At 38.8% G+C, this 14247-nt stretch overlaps 1 protein-coding gene across 2 annotated transcripts in view; it reads right to left on the reverse strand.

The window, feature by feature from the left end:
• Window positions 1-10403, reverse strand: part of GABRR3 (gamma-aminobutyric acid type A receptor subunit rho3) — a 32681-nt gene extending 22278 nt beyond the window's left edge. Inside the window, exons 1-2 of one of the 2 annotated variants that reach the window (XM_065850598.2) lie at window positions 9626-10403; window positions 2478-2590 (exon numbers count right to left, since the gene is read on the reverse strand). In XM_065850598.2, the coding sequence (XP_065706670.1) occupies window positions 2478-2590; window positions 9626-9753 (241 nt within the window). In that variant the 5' untranslated portion in view covers window positions 9754-10403. Of the gene's footprint in view, window positions 1-2477; window positions 2591-5205; window positions 5408-9625 lie in introns of those variants that run through there. The other variant, XM_071813960.1, reaches the window with a different exon arrangement.
• Between the last annotated feature and the right edge of the window lie 3844 nt (window positions 10404-14247).

Below are 14247 nucleotides of genomic sequence, written 5' to 3' on the forward strand. Positions count from 1 at the left end.
TTATAAATACTAAAAACTTTGGCTCCTGTAGTCTGCCTCATTTACTTTGCATGTGTGGGACTAAATGAAACAAAACAAGACAGATTTAGATTTAGGAGTTCCCTTCAGCACATTCAACACAGCATGAATTTTCCAGCTGCTTTTTCTCCCAAACTGGTGCAAAGGATGATTGACCTTCTCAGGGAAAGGGCTTCAGTGGAGCTAGATTAACAGAGTCTGTCATTCCAACTCCCTTACATCCCCAGAAAATCACAATAGGATATAGGAGAGGCCAAATCTTTGTTCTTCTAAAGGTAAAGAATAACTTTAAAATACTTGGGTTTGATCCAGCTGATTTGACCTGGTTCTTTTTCCTCCCATCAGTATTGCGAATTGATGCATTGTGCTGACCTGACTAAATCATACACTGTGGCATGTAACAGATACAAGCCCTTTATGAATCCCAGTACTGACATGTTTCATCGGATTTGATTTTATCAAATCTAATTTTTTGTTTTTAACTAACACAAAATTTCACCCACTTCAAATACATAAAGCCACAGTGTTTTAAGTCTTCATGCAGTTCAGAGCTATGTTCTGACTGCCGTGGCAATGACTGTAGCAATGGTATCTCTAATTTCATCTTCTCCTCTAGTTAAGTTTCCTTCTGCTGCACACTTAATCATCAGCTTTCTTCAGAGAAACCCATACTCTGTCTCTACTGTCATACAATAATCCTGGGCATGTTATTCAGGTTCATATTTCAGTTGGTGAATTTTGTCCTTTGATGAAGTTATACTTGTGTACTAACTCACTGCCTCTTGTGAAAAACAAACCATTCTTTACTACTGTAACATTACTGAAGTCAGTGGTAATATAGGAATAATGGAGTATGAATTTAGGATTGACATTCATTTTGCTCACACTTCTTTCACTGTGTACCGTAAAAATGTTAATGGATCTACATTTTAGTCTTAGAGAGATTCATGCATGAGCAATCCACATATTAAGAGAGTTCTTAAAATTTGGAAGCGTGTGAACTATTGGATGGGACTGAAAAAAGTGCCTCCCATGCCACTATGGCATGAGGATAATAGAAGGAAAGCTGATGCACTGTTCTGCTGAAAGCTATTTCTGAAAGACAGGAGTACAGCTGAAATCCTACCCACGGCAATGTGATTATTGAGAGGTCTGTGCAATTAAGTCAGTGGAAAAACTACAGCTGGCTTCAATAGGAATTGAATGGGCTCAAAGACTAGTCCTGCGAAAATAAAAGGACAAGGGGAAAAAGCCTGGTACAGATTTGCTGGGTGTAAAAAAAACCTCACTGCCAGATCACAGGGTATATTCTGAAAGCTGCTTTTATGTACATCATAAGTATTGCTTTCTGGGATGATCCAATGATAAAGTACATCAGAAACCATTGTTTGCTTTCATGGAAATGCTACTTGCTTTCTGAGACGACACTCTCAAAAATTTAAATTCCCTGTGTGGCAAAGCAGGTGGTAAAAAGAAGATTCCCAGACTAACACATATTAGACTAGACAGGTGTTAGGCAAGAGGTATCCAAACTTTTGTTGTCAAGAAACAGATGTATCTCAGCTATTTTTCAAAATCAGGAATGATTTTTGCTCTCTGAAAAGACAGAATTTCTAGAAACCCTTTCCATTCTCCCAGTACATTTGGAGATTTTCATACCCCAGGTCTCCCTCCTGGCACACTTGCCAGGCCCCAGATCCCAGCAGCTGGTGTCAACAAGAATAGCTCCACAGACTTCAGCTGGCCTCTGAGATTTATGTTTGTTTACACAGCTGATTATTGGTCCTCATAGATTTTATACTGACTTCATAATCCAGAGCAGTTCAGTCTGTTTTCATGAATCGTGACCAAGGAATTGGTGATGCAAGAGCTTTCTCATTTTACCTTTCGTGAAGGCGAGTCAAAATTGAATCCAAACTGCAAACATCTTATTGAATACTCCCTTTATTCACGTGCAATTTAGTTAAAGGAAGAAATAATCATCATAGTGCCCAAAACACAGAAACAATATAGTAGCAAAACTGGAGACCTGTGGGTAGTTTTTTAGATTTTGTACGGAGCAAACAGATTTAGGAATTGATGGTTCATTTCAATCTCTCAAAACAAATTTGATGACTAAATATATAATTTATAATTTATATTAGACTATGCTGTTTACAGGGATACTTTAATCACTATTCTCAAAGAATTCTAATCTAATAATACTTTTAAAAATTAGTTCTAAAACGAAGATAATTTGAATGATTTCTCCTATTGATATGCTAAACACACAAAAAAGTCCCTTGCCTTCAAGTATTTCTAGATTTATTCTTCCTTTATTTCCTAAGGCACCACAAAAGAGGTGAGCTGCTATTAAGTGTCTTATTCAATTTTACGTGACACTGCTGGACAGAGCTGAAGTAAATTTCCAGAGAGTGGATGAACTATTAACCAGCACAGTGCAGGTATGTGTTGCTTACCTCCAAATCCAGGTCTCAATGCAAAGTCATGGTCCTCTATGCGAAGAAGCTGCTCAGATTTAAGTGGCCGTACTTTGGTGCTATCAAGTTTCCTCATTTTAATTTCTCGTTTGCTGTAATTAAAAAAAAAAAATAAAATAAATAAGAAATAAGAAACTTCATTTTTTTTCCACCTTACATTCAGAGTGCTAGTTAAATGAAGCAGGGACTCAAGAATCATGGACGGTTGAATCTGGTATAAGGGAAACAATTGTGCTAATAAAGTTGGAGAAAAGGATATGTTGGAAAAGGTACTGAAATCTGGTATGAGAGTGCCCAGGTCCATGAGGAACACCAAATATATATAAAAAGTCCCAGGAAACATGACCAGCTCTTCTTCCATACCTCTCAGAGATTGCATCTATCATTATGTAAGAGATTATAGCTGTTTGGACTTGGAAATAACACCATGCATCCATGGTCTTAAACCACTTTGTACATTATCCATATTACAGTGACAATTATACTCTCTTTTTTTTTTTCCTAGGAGCTCAAGTGGGTCAGTAATTTTTCAGAGGGACTGAGAAGTGATGGTCTTGGAACCAGAGACCTGTTTTTTGAGATCCTCTTAAACATCATTCAGATTTAGCCAAATTACTTGTTAGCTCATCCCCTTATTCGAGGCTCAGACATGCAGCATTTTTTTGCATCAAGAGCCCTGTCTCTGCATTTTTCTGCTGGTCACACATACCTGAGCCTCTGTATAGCACCAAGGCAATGCAGTGCTCTAAGGAGGACACCATGGATTCTATACTTCTTTCTGGTGATGCTGCTAACTTTCTTCCCTTCACAGGCAGCAGAGGGGTCTGGTACATACCCATATCACAAACGTATTGTGTTAAAACACAGACAAGCACTAGATCTGGTAGCTGGGAGGCACAGCCTTTAGAAATAATCTGTTACATTATTTGGTTCTGCTACAATGAAAATGCTATGATGCCTCCTTCCATTTCCACTTCTTGTCACATGTCCTGCTTTAGGTGACTGACCCCAAGTAATAACAGAACTAGCCATAGCTTAGCTGAAGAATTATGCCTAGCTTTGGGCCCCCATTTCAAGAAAGGCATGGGAAGATTGTAAGAAGCTGTGTAATTTAAGTTAGAGGAAGAAGACTGAGGGAACACATTGCAGTCTTCAGAACACAGTGAGCTTTTACAAGGCCCTTTGCTCCATGTCCATTCCCTAGTAGGACAAGCAGTGGCAACCAGGGAGATCTGTGGTACACATTCAGAAAACCTTTCTCATGGGGAGAACAGCAAAACATGGGAACATGCTGCCTGGACAGGTTTTGAGGCTCCTTTCACTCATGCTATTTAAGAATAGGTTAGACATATATTTGAAGGAATTACTCAAATACATCTGTTTTGCCACAGGCAAGGGACTCTCCCTAGACATAATTTCTTTCATGCCCTCTGTGATTCTCTGAGACTTTGCTGTCAGCAACTCTAAATATTACTTTAGACTGAATGATAGAATCTGTTCTGAAGATCTGCTCTGTAGTCAAACACTGCTTAAGACAAGGTATGGAATACCTTAGGGTAAGGTATGTGCCTGTATTTTTTTTCCCTCATTTTTCCCCTTCTTTCTTATTCAGGAAGTCCAAGAAATTACTTTAAAAATGCTATGTTACAGGAATGCTGAGGTGGCTTCTGGGATATTCAGACCATTGAGTTTGAAAAAATTAGTTTACTTGAGTATTCTTGAATGTCTCTGGCAGTGTTGTCTGAACCAAATTATCAGGGCAATCATGACCATCAAACATTTAAAATACAAACTTTAGTTTTTAAAGTGTAAAAATTATATGGATGCTGAAGTTAAATCCTGTGCTTCAGAGAATTAAAATCACCACAGAGCAAGCCTGTATCAGAGTAGAATGGGCAGCAGAACTGAACACCTGCAATGCTCTGCAATAGATATATGAAGAAATTCTGCTGCTTGGGAACCAGTATAAGAGAAAATGATTAATTATGTTCAGAATGCAATGACACAGCTAATACAGTTTAGAAGCATTAGGTTATTTTTCATCACATATGCCAAGGAAAAAAAACTGTTTGATGCTCCGATGATTTCACTGAAAGAAGAAGGTTAAAGTGATGACACATCTATTACAGCATCTTACTAGAAGCACATATGTGATTGAGGAAGACTTCTCCTGGTCATGAGAGACAAAACATAGGCTACCAGGGCAGCACTTTTTTCTTATTGAACCACTGAGATGTTACAGGATTTTGATATTCCATCTGTTTTCTTGGATGAGGACAAAATAAATAGCAGCGCTGCATATATGAAAAGTATCTTTTGTGCCCATTTACTTGAACAGCCTCTTCAAGCTGGTGTTCTATATCCAAATGGTGGAGTAACTATAATTATTTCTACTTGCTACCAAAAGTGGTTGTTCAAGCTAGGCAAGATCTTGCAAGAGTCAGAATAGCACTTTCATTACAAACATGCTGCACCTTTTCTTCAATACCTTTCTTTGGCAGAATATGTATTTTGAATTGTAAAGGAAAATAGGCTTACATGCAGAGATACATCCTCATGGTATATGGAATTAACTTCACGGACACTGGTAACACTGCATGAGTAAAGGTACTAAATCTTAGAAAAAATCCATAACATTTTCTAAAATTATTAAAAAATTACACTCTTCTGCTTTGCATTTTTTCTCCTCCTTGACTGCTTCTCTTACCCAAGGCTAAGAAGTGTTCTCCAGAAGATATACCTTTAACATCAGCATCTGGACTCCAGATGTTGCTCCTTGGCCTGGAGTTACAGTATTAAATTGTCCTCACTGCAGCATTGAAGTTATTTAACTGATGACTCAAAGGGAATCACATGGATGTATCTGTTTACTCCCAATAAATCCTGGACCCGTATCTAACTGTTGATCAGCACCACAGCATTGTGAAATCATCAGCAGATGTTTTCTTGAGTGCTCCTGCCCATGGAAAAGTGCAGAAAGAAAGTCCATAAAAAGCAAAAGGGACAGATCTAACTAGCCTAGGTCTCAGAAAATCTTCCTGAGGTCAGTCAAAATATACTTTTCATTCTCAGAGAAGCACAGCAAAGACACAGACTATATTTTGGTGGGCTGGCACCCTGGTCTCCTTATCAGGCAGCTTTGGCCAGCGCATCATAATCTAGGAGTCTAAATGGAGTAATTCACATTTCACATTCATTGTATGGCATATATCAGGCTGTGCTGTTTGAGAGGAAAAGCCCACATGCACCTAAGAAAAGAAAATATCTCTTTACCTACCTGAAGGAGTAGTAATTAAAGGGAACTTTGACAGATGGCTTGGTTTTGCCACAGATCTCGGCAATGATAAAAATGAGTTTGTCAGTCTCAGTGTAGCACATGTTCAAGAAACTACTATTTCCAGTTATAATAGCTCTCCTTTACACAGCTGTATTCCATGCAACATTTTACATTGTGCAAATGAAATGGTAATCTATAATTAAATTCCAACAGAGGTCAGAAAAAGCACTTGAAGTGTTTCAGATCACAAAGGGAAGAAACCCCTGTTGGTACTTACATAGGAAGTTAATGGAAGCACTAGCTCTTTGGAAAAAAAAAAAAGTGAGATATACTCTGGATACTTTACTACTCAGTGCTGTCATATGGACTCATGGCTTGATGCCTTGGTATCTGACAGAGCTCTCAAAGAGCAGTTAGTAACTGCCTACCAAACCAAAACAACTAATTCAGAATTCTTTAACAATGGACAGACATGTGGCAGGCTCCTACCTAACCTTGAATACCTAATATTGAGAGAAAGACCAAAGGGCTGCTAAGGGGTAGTTGGATCATTTTTCATTAAAGCATTAAATCACAGAATGCCATCAGTGTAGTTCTACAACCAGTGGCATTCACAGGAGTGATGTGGTTAGTATCCCATCTGGTTGTCTTTAACTTACCAGGTTATCAAAAGTTTACGCTGGTTCAAGAAGAAATCAGATAAGTTCATAGGAGAAAATCCAGTGCAGATCACTAAATCTGCTAAATCTGCACAACCTACATCCAACACAGGAAGTTTCTGAAGGAAATCTGGTGACTGGATATGGGGAAGCAGGGGACAGGCAGCATTGGGGGAAATAACTTATAAGTTTGCACTATCCTTATTCTTCTGAACTTGTGCTTACAGCCTTTGTTGGAAACCGGTCACTACAGTGATAAGTGGTAAGTGGTAAGTGGACAGTGGTAAGATCCTGAATGGCTGTTTGTCTGGTTTAATGCCCTGCATAACTAATGATAAGGTGAGTCCTTAGTAGGAGACTGGAGGAAGGCTGGAGCACCTCTGGGTATTCAAAGAGATATAAACGCATTCCCAGCACCATCCTCATCATGTGAGATTTTGAAAAATCTGAAACTCATGTCTCAGCAGGAAGGATAGTTAGGAGAGGCTTTTTTTTCAGTTACACTAATTTAGTATTCAAGATACCACACTTCCTTTGCCGCAGTGTGGGAGTAGTAGGAAAAAACTCTCATCACACTCAAAATGAAGCTAGGTAAAGTTATGAAAAGAATACTATGAAGGACCGTTTTATTAAAATAATACCATGAAGGACCCTAGATTTAATGGCCATACACTTTTGTGCAGTGCTGTGTCCCTGAGATACTCTAGCTACTACCAAATGACAAGTATACAAAAAGCAGAAGTTACAGAAATCTTATTTTCAGGAGAGTCTCTGAAGTTATACAGCAGTGTGATCTCTGAAACTTTTAATATATCTATCAAATTTTGAAACCCGGATAAATGTAAGCATTAAAATCACATCTTTCTCTCTCATAAAAATGCATTTCCAGTGTTCAGTAACATCAGCAACATGTACTATCAAAAAGCCTAATATTTTGACAGTCAAATGTTTTGTTCCTTGTTGTAGGAAATGGACCATGAGAATAATCTCTTTCTCATGTACTTTTGGTTAATGCTTTAAAATCTTCTTTACAAGAGAATGCAGACAAATAGCTTTGGAGGAGAATTGGGTTACTCTATTAAAACAGTGGAACTTGTAGGTTAAGTAACATTTTCACATAGGATTCTTTTTAAAAGGCCACCCATTTAACCAAGGCCATCTGTCAGCTGTGTCCCTAATAACCCTAGTGCTGGCTGAAAGGTTTTTCCCCAGAAAGAAAAAGAGGCTGGTGGAAAGTCAAACCCTGTTGCAATGTACTGGAGGATAATGCTGCCTTTAGAAACAAAACCAGATAATCAAACAAAGAGAAATTAAATGTATTTGGATCCTTTCCACAGAAAAGCTGATTTGCAGCTGTTAAGCTTTGGGAACTTCTGTGGCTCAGATTCTGCAGTCTTCTTCCCAGTCCCAAATCACTAGGGCCCAGGAAAACACAGAAGGCCAGAGCATTGCCTTGTGTAAAGAAAACTGCTACACCAGTCAGCATCAGCTGTGAATGTGGTCCTGCGTGTCTCACAGGACTGTTACATGGCTCCATCTGTAGTTATTAGTAAAGATCTGTGAAGATGGAGAGGACACTGTGCTAGTATTGTTACTGCTGTCCTGTGGCAAGAGGTCAGCAAAGGATGTCCAGCAGGATACCACAAAATATGCTGTCTCCTATCACCAGGCTTTTCTGCTGCTCTGTGAATTTTTAGGCAGGCAGTGGAGCAACTCCTCACAACTATTTCAGAATAGGATAAATGCAAAAAAACAGTAGCATATGTTTCGTTTTTACCACTGACAAAAAAGTACCAGTTCAGCTTAAAATAGACTTTCCTTACCACTATGGTAATAAGAATATATTTTATTCTGTTTCCGTTTGAGTCTTAACTGCTTCCTGAGACCAGCAGAGCACTAGATTGGACTTTATTTTGATATTAGGGTTAGTTCTGTTTATTTTGCTTGATAATCACAAATAATTGTGCACTAGCACTCACTCCAGAACTGTCAGCAAGTTTGAAACAGTCTGCTGAATAGCCATTCTTTTCATGAGCTTTTGGCTTACACCAAAGTTGAACCTATGACCCACAGTTGAAATTCAGAAGTACTGAGCCATATAGCATCTCCAGGCACCTTCACTGTGTTGTTGGGATATATTCAGTTGCCTTGCACTGCTGAAACATGATTTTATCAAGACAGGTAGGGATTCAGAGATATGTCATTGCTGGATTATCATATAAGAAGTGATAAAGAAGATAAACAGCTCTATATCTGCTACAATGTATGTAACTTTAAAAACAGCTTAAATACATCAGAGGAATGTAATTATGTTACTTTTCCTTAATATGTGATATCCTATGAATAAACTATGAGCTGTCCTGCCCATTTTAATAGGTGGTCAAGTATACAGAAAAATTTAACTGTTGTAGCCCTTCTCCTTCCGTAACTAGAGATACTTCTTACATTTCTCCTACCTCCCAACAAAGTGAGATTTTGCTTGGATTATCACTGGCAGTCACTGGTCTGTTTACATACTATTAGATTAATCTGGAAACACATTCAGAGGCCTTACATGGCAGATGTGAGATTGCATTTGTGGGAAAAGGCACTAACACTTTGCACAGAAACTTACATGTAAAAACCTTTGTGTCATTCATTTTAAACCAGCTACTTGATTGGAAAGACTAGGAACGGACACAGTTTTCAATGTCTAAAAGCATAAAGATATTCCAGAAAGGGAACACACTGTGTCAACACTACAAATAAAGTACAATTCACTTCATTTAGTGCCACAAAATGTCTTCCATATGTTGATACTGTAACCAGTCTGCTGTTTAAGTAATGGAAGTTACTTCATCACATTGGCGTAAAAATTTGGAAGGCATTTCTGCTTCTTGAAATGGAAGTGAGAGGGCAAGAATACTTGCTACATCGCAACGGTAGTCTGGTATCACACCGGTTAAAAGAGCTGTATGTGGGTGTGTGTATATACCTGTATGGATATGAAGCATTCACGAAATCATGACATGTCTAGTTATGAAAAATTAATTACTAGTTCACCATTTCTCTTTTGGGAACACCCTATCAATACTCTGCATACTAAAAATTGAGAAACTGGCAAAACAGGCCAGTGAACAAAAAGGGTGCATTGAAAGGTTGCTGACGGTATAAAATTTAGCAGACAAACACAGAGAGAGCATATTACTTACCTGTTATGCTTTCTTAAGAATGAGAATTGTTGCCGACGATGAAGATGGTGATGCTGACTTTGAGAACTGTGTAGCACTGCTGTTGGCCACAGGCAGGTGAGGAACAGAAGTTTCATGACCAGGACCATCTCTTCCGAAAGAGAAATGCACCTAATCAGCCAATCCACCTTGCTGACTTTTTACTTTTAGTGTTTAGAAACAGCATAGCATACAAAAGATGCACGTGAAGCAAGGCATCACTGAAGACGGAAGATGGGGGCATCCCAGTTCTGATGTCGTTGCCAAGTTCCCCTGATATTTTGGTAAATCATAAAAAATCCATCAGCTCTACATTCCTGTGGCATCTGCTATCAAAGCAGAAGCACCTTCCTTTTAGAAAGGTAGTAGATACAGCAGTTCGTTTGGCCAGGCTGCAGTCTGATCCATTGCTTCCACTCTTTCAGCATAGGCGCATTTTTGAATTCTCCATCACCCGCTCAGTAACCTCTTCAACATAGTCTGTGCAGGCAAAGTGATGTCAAACATTTAATCCCTCTTAAATCCCCCACAAAACCATACAAAAATCTGCTTCAATGACAAAGGTCTCTAAATTAATCTTGCTTTCTATATATGTGTCTATCTGCTCAAAATAATTTTCTGTACAGATCAAGCTCTTTCATTAACTGGCTGCATTGTATTGTCTTCCCAACCATTAACATCGTTTCTGTTTCTGTGATCTGCAGCAGCAAGCATTTTGTCTGTAGATACAGAACTACTTTTGGATAGCACAATACCATGGAACAAGTCCAAACTAAAAATCTAGTCTTGTTTCAGTATTCCCCAATAACATTCGGAAATACTAATAATATTTTTTCCTAATATTTTCTTCCCCCCCCCCCCCTTTTCTTCTAAGCTCTGTAGCTATCTATCTAATTTACCCTAAATTTACAAGGTATGTGGGTATCTAAGATCCGGTATCCTTCTACCATGCCTTATTTTATCTTTATTTCATTTAGCTTGCCCTGCCTCTTCAATAGCAGATCAAATTGCAAAACATTTTATTAACAAAATGTTGCTTAAGCAATAACTTGAGCATGCCTGCTTCTCCTATGAAAGGTGATGAAGTTCCTTGTGGGCTTAAAACCGAACAACACTGGACACACCTTCTCAGCTGACACAGTCAGATCTATCCTCTTCAAGCCATCAGCAAGTTCAGTAATTTTCAAAATCAACAGCATAATTAATGCAGCAAAATAAATCAATGTTTATTTTTCTTTATCTAGTAAACTAGAGATATGAGATTGAAATTTAGGGAAATGGAAGTACCCAACCCCTGTCTAACAGATGTAGAAGTAATTCAGGTCCCCCAGCAGTAGGCTTCCTCCTAAGACAAACAGGGGAATGAAAGCAAACCCAGCAGTCTGTCTGCTAAGACTGTTAACACCCAAGCGTACTGGGATAATAATTCTGTGATGAGTACCTCTGCCTCCCAAGAAGTTCCCTGAGATTTTTAGCTATCTTCATTTGGCCTAAGAAATAATTCTTAAATGCAAATAATTTCCAGGAGGAGGTTACCAAAGGACAGCTAATTCCCACTGTTTTTTTTTTTTTCTGTTTGGAGTTGATCAACTATCTGCCAGTTACTTAAAAAAAAAAAAAAATCCCTTCTCAACCATGCATACAACTTTAACAGTGTTAGATTGAATTTAGTGGTCTAGATCAAAGGCTTTCAACCCTATTACCCATCTCATTCTACATTGTTTATAGTTTAATCCTTTCTGTTCAGCAAATTTATGGAAGATCATTTGTAGCCTGACCCAGAGATGGCTTCCAGCAGATCTGGTGTATTCCCAGGGTGGAGATTCTGGAGAAGATAAACACAAGATGAAGTGAGTAAGACCTTTAACAGGTTCCATCAATTTGCACTGTCATTTGTGTGGAAAAAGGAAAATAACTCAAATGAAAATTTATTCCAAGTAGAGAAAATACTTGCTCCTGAGCCAGTCTGGTTAAGTTGTCGAGTTTCATCCAGCCTGCATATATCAAGGTATCAGGACACCTGATTAAATTACCTATAAGAGTAGATCCATGAGCCTTTGGATCCCCGTCTTTCCCCACCCAAGTGCAGGCTGAACTGTAGCAGCAACAGCAGCAAATCAGATAAAAAAGCTAACTATACTGCAGGCTGTGTGGTGAATGTGTTAGCACAGTTCTGAGTATTCAGCTATCTGCACATTTACCAGTGTTAACTGATTTCCAGCCATTCTCCACAACTACAAAGGAATAAAAAAAATGTATATACTGTCTTCCCTGCCAATAGTAAGCATCCACATTGTTTCCAGAGACTTCTAGGAAAGCCATATTTTAGATGTTCACATCATCCTCAGCTGAAACTGCTAGCTGTTATCCTCACTAAGCAGGAGACATGGAATGGGGAAGGAGAGGATGTGCCAGGGGCTGAGGTTATCCACCAAGAGCTTTGAAGGGGACCTGAGGTTAGATCATGCACAAATGTGTTGACTTCATGTGCTGACCTCAAGGGAGTCAAAAGCGTCTATTAAAAATAAATAAGTAAAAATTGCTTTGTGTATTTGTTTCCCAGCTGGAAAAGGGAGTGCTTAGAACGCCTGTTCCACAGATATTGCAAAGCAAAATAACTTGGCTTTGCAGAATGACTGGTGTGGCCCTGGCCAAACTGCAAATGGATATCCCTCCCTCCAGAAGGCACATCAGCCAAGAGGGGAGTCTTTAACATAGAAAGAGGCAATTAGATGTTGTTTTCATTCAGCTATCAGCACCCCGCTGTTTTATTATTCCTGGCTGTAGCAAGAACTTTACCACTGAGCTGTGGTGTTGAAAAGACTGCTCCATGGAGGATTTGCAAAACATGCTGAATGCTCCTTCAACTGCCCCCACTAAAATCAGCTTTTGTCAAAAATCAGGGCTGGATGTACTGACATATTCCAGCACCTTCATGCTGTTGATGTCATAACACTAAATATTGCCTTGTGGGTCTTTGCCTAAACACACTGAAAATCTAAGCACTACCTCTCTGTCCTTGGCTATAGCATATTTTCAGAAATTAACTGTCTAGCCGACACACACAAAGCCTTCAGGAGGGACTCCTGCAGAGTAAAATGGTGAATACTTCCATCAACAGGCGTGTAATATCAGTGAGGGCAACTGGATGTCACCAAAAGCAAAAGGGTTTCTTCATACTAGAGTTGTTTTCATTTCCTCTGGGTAAGAGAGCATTACACAGGGAAAATTATAATATCATTATAAATTACCATTAAGAAAACAGGTTAGTCTCCTATGCATTTGTCAGCAATAAATTCTGAAGGGATCCATCTTTGCAGTAGAATAAAGACAAGATAATACACTTTGCTTGTATTTGGTGAGCCATTGATAGGCCCTTGTGTTTCAACACAGAACATTGTCTCTTGGCTACCATTAAAATATTTATTTAAAATTATGCCTTCTCTGTAGCCCAAGAAAAGTTTGTAATGCTTGTCTTTCAAGGACAAAACCCAGCGCATGGTAACAGTGCATAAGCTCACTGAAACAGTTTGCAAACAACAAAGGAAGCAAAAGACACAAAGGTAAATACATATCCTAGTATCAAAACATGAGATGCCTTCTTTTCCTGAGCAAAATAAAACATAGTTTCAGGTAATTACAATCTGGAACGACAGATCCCCTCCAACACAGATCTCAAAGCAAAACAAATTGATAACAGTTACTATATTATAACAAGAACAAAAATGCCAGGGATTAAGAGATGTTTCAGAGGCTGGAATTTTGCAGAAAATCTGAGCACAGCTAAAGGCCATTTTAAACATACGGAGCTGAAACACCACAGCATACTAGCACTTAACAACCTGTAAATTAGCTGCAGTGAGAAGAGATGCAGTGTGAAATGGGGAGCGTAGGTTTACCGGGCGTGTACGTTTTTTTCTCCTAATCAGAGAATGAAACACAAGGTAAAATCACGTTCCTAAGAGTCTCCTTAGAGGCACTCATTTCTGATAAACAATCAGCAAATCATAGAAAGCAGATTAACCACAGTAGTGACTGTGAGAGCAGGAATGTAATACTGCGGTGCAAGAATAGGCAGCATGTTGCTTTTCTATGGTAACAGACTCGGTGCATAGCATTTACCATTTATATTGTGTTGACTTGTAAAAATATTAGTCGGAATTAAGGATGCTTTGTTCTGCTTATATTAACAATAATGATGAACCAAGTTTCCAGAATAAGGTATCTGTTCACATTTTCTAACAAGATGAAGTGAGAGGAAAGCAAAGACTGAGCATTGTGATTCCAGTTTGCAGATTTTAGAACAGATGAAGTGATTTACTTAACGCTTGCAGTGGGACCCAGATCTTATGGCCCTGCACTATGTCTGGTGTCTTAGTAGGAGTGGCAAGTGAACATTAATCACTGCCCCAGACACTGACAGGCATATTTTCCCATAGAAAAAAGGTTCTTACTATCAGACTGGAACAGATGACCCTATTTGGCACAGGGGTCTTTTCTGCTTGTCCTTCCATTTACAAAACTCAGGCTTCTATTTGCTCTACGACTGTGGTAGCTGCACACTTTCATACAATCGGATATTTGGTTTGAAAAAGTGACATGAA

The sequence above is a fragment of the Patagioenas fasciata genome, chromosome 1 (genome assembly GCF_037038585.1).
Source record: "Patagioenas fasciata isolate bPatFas1 chromosome 1, bPatFas1.hap1, whole genome shotgun sequence".
Classification (NCBI taxonomy): domain Eukaryota; kingdom Metazoa; phylum Chordata; class Aves; order Columbiformes; family Columbidae; genus Patagioenas; species Patagioenas fasciata.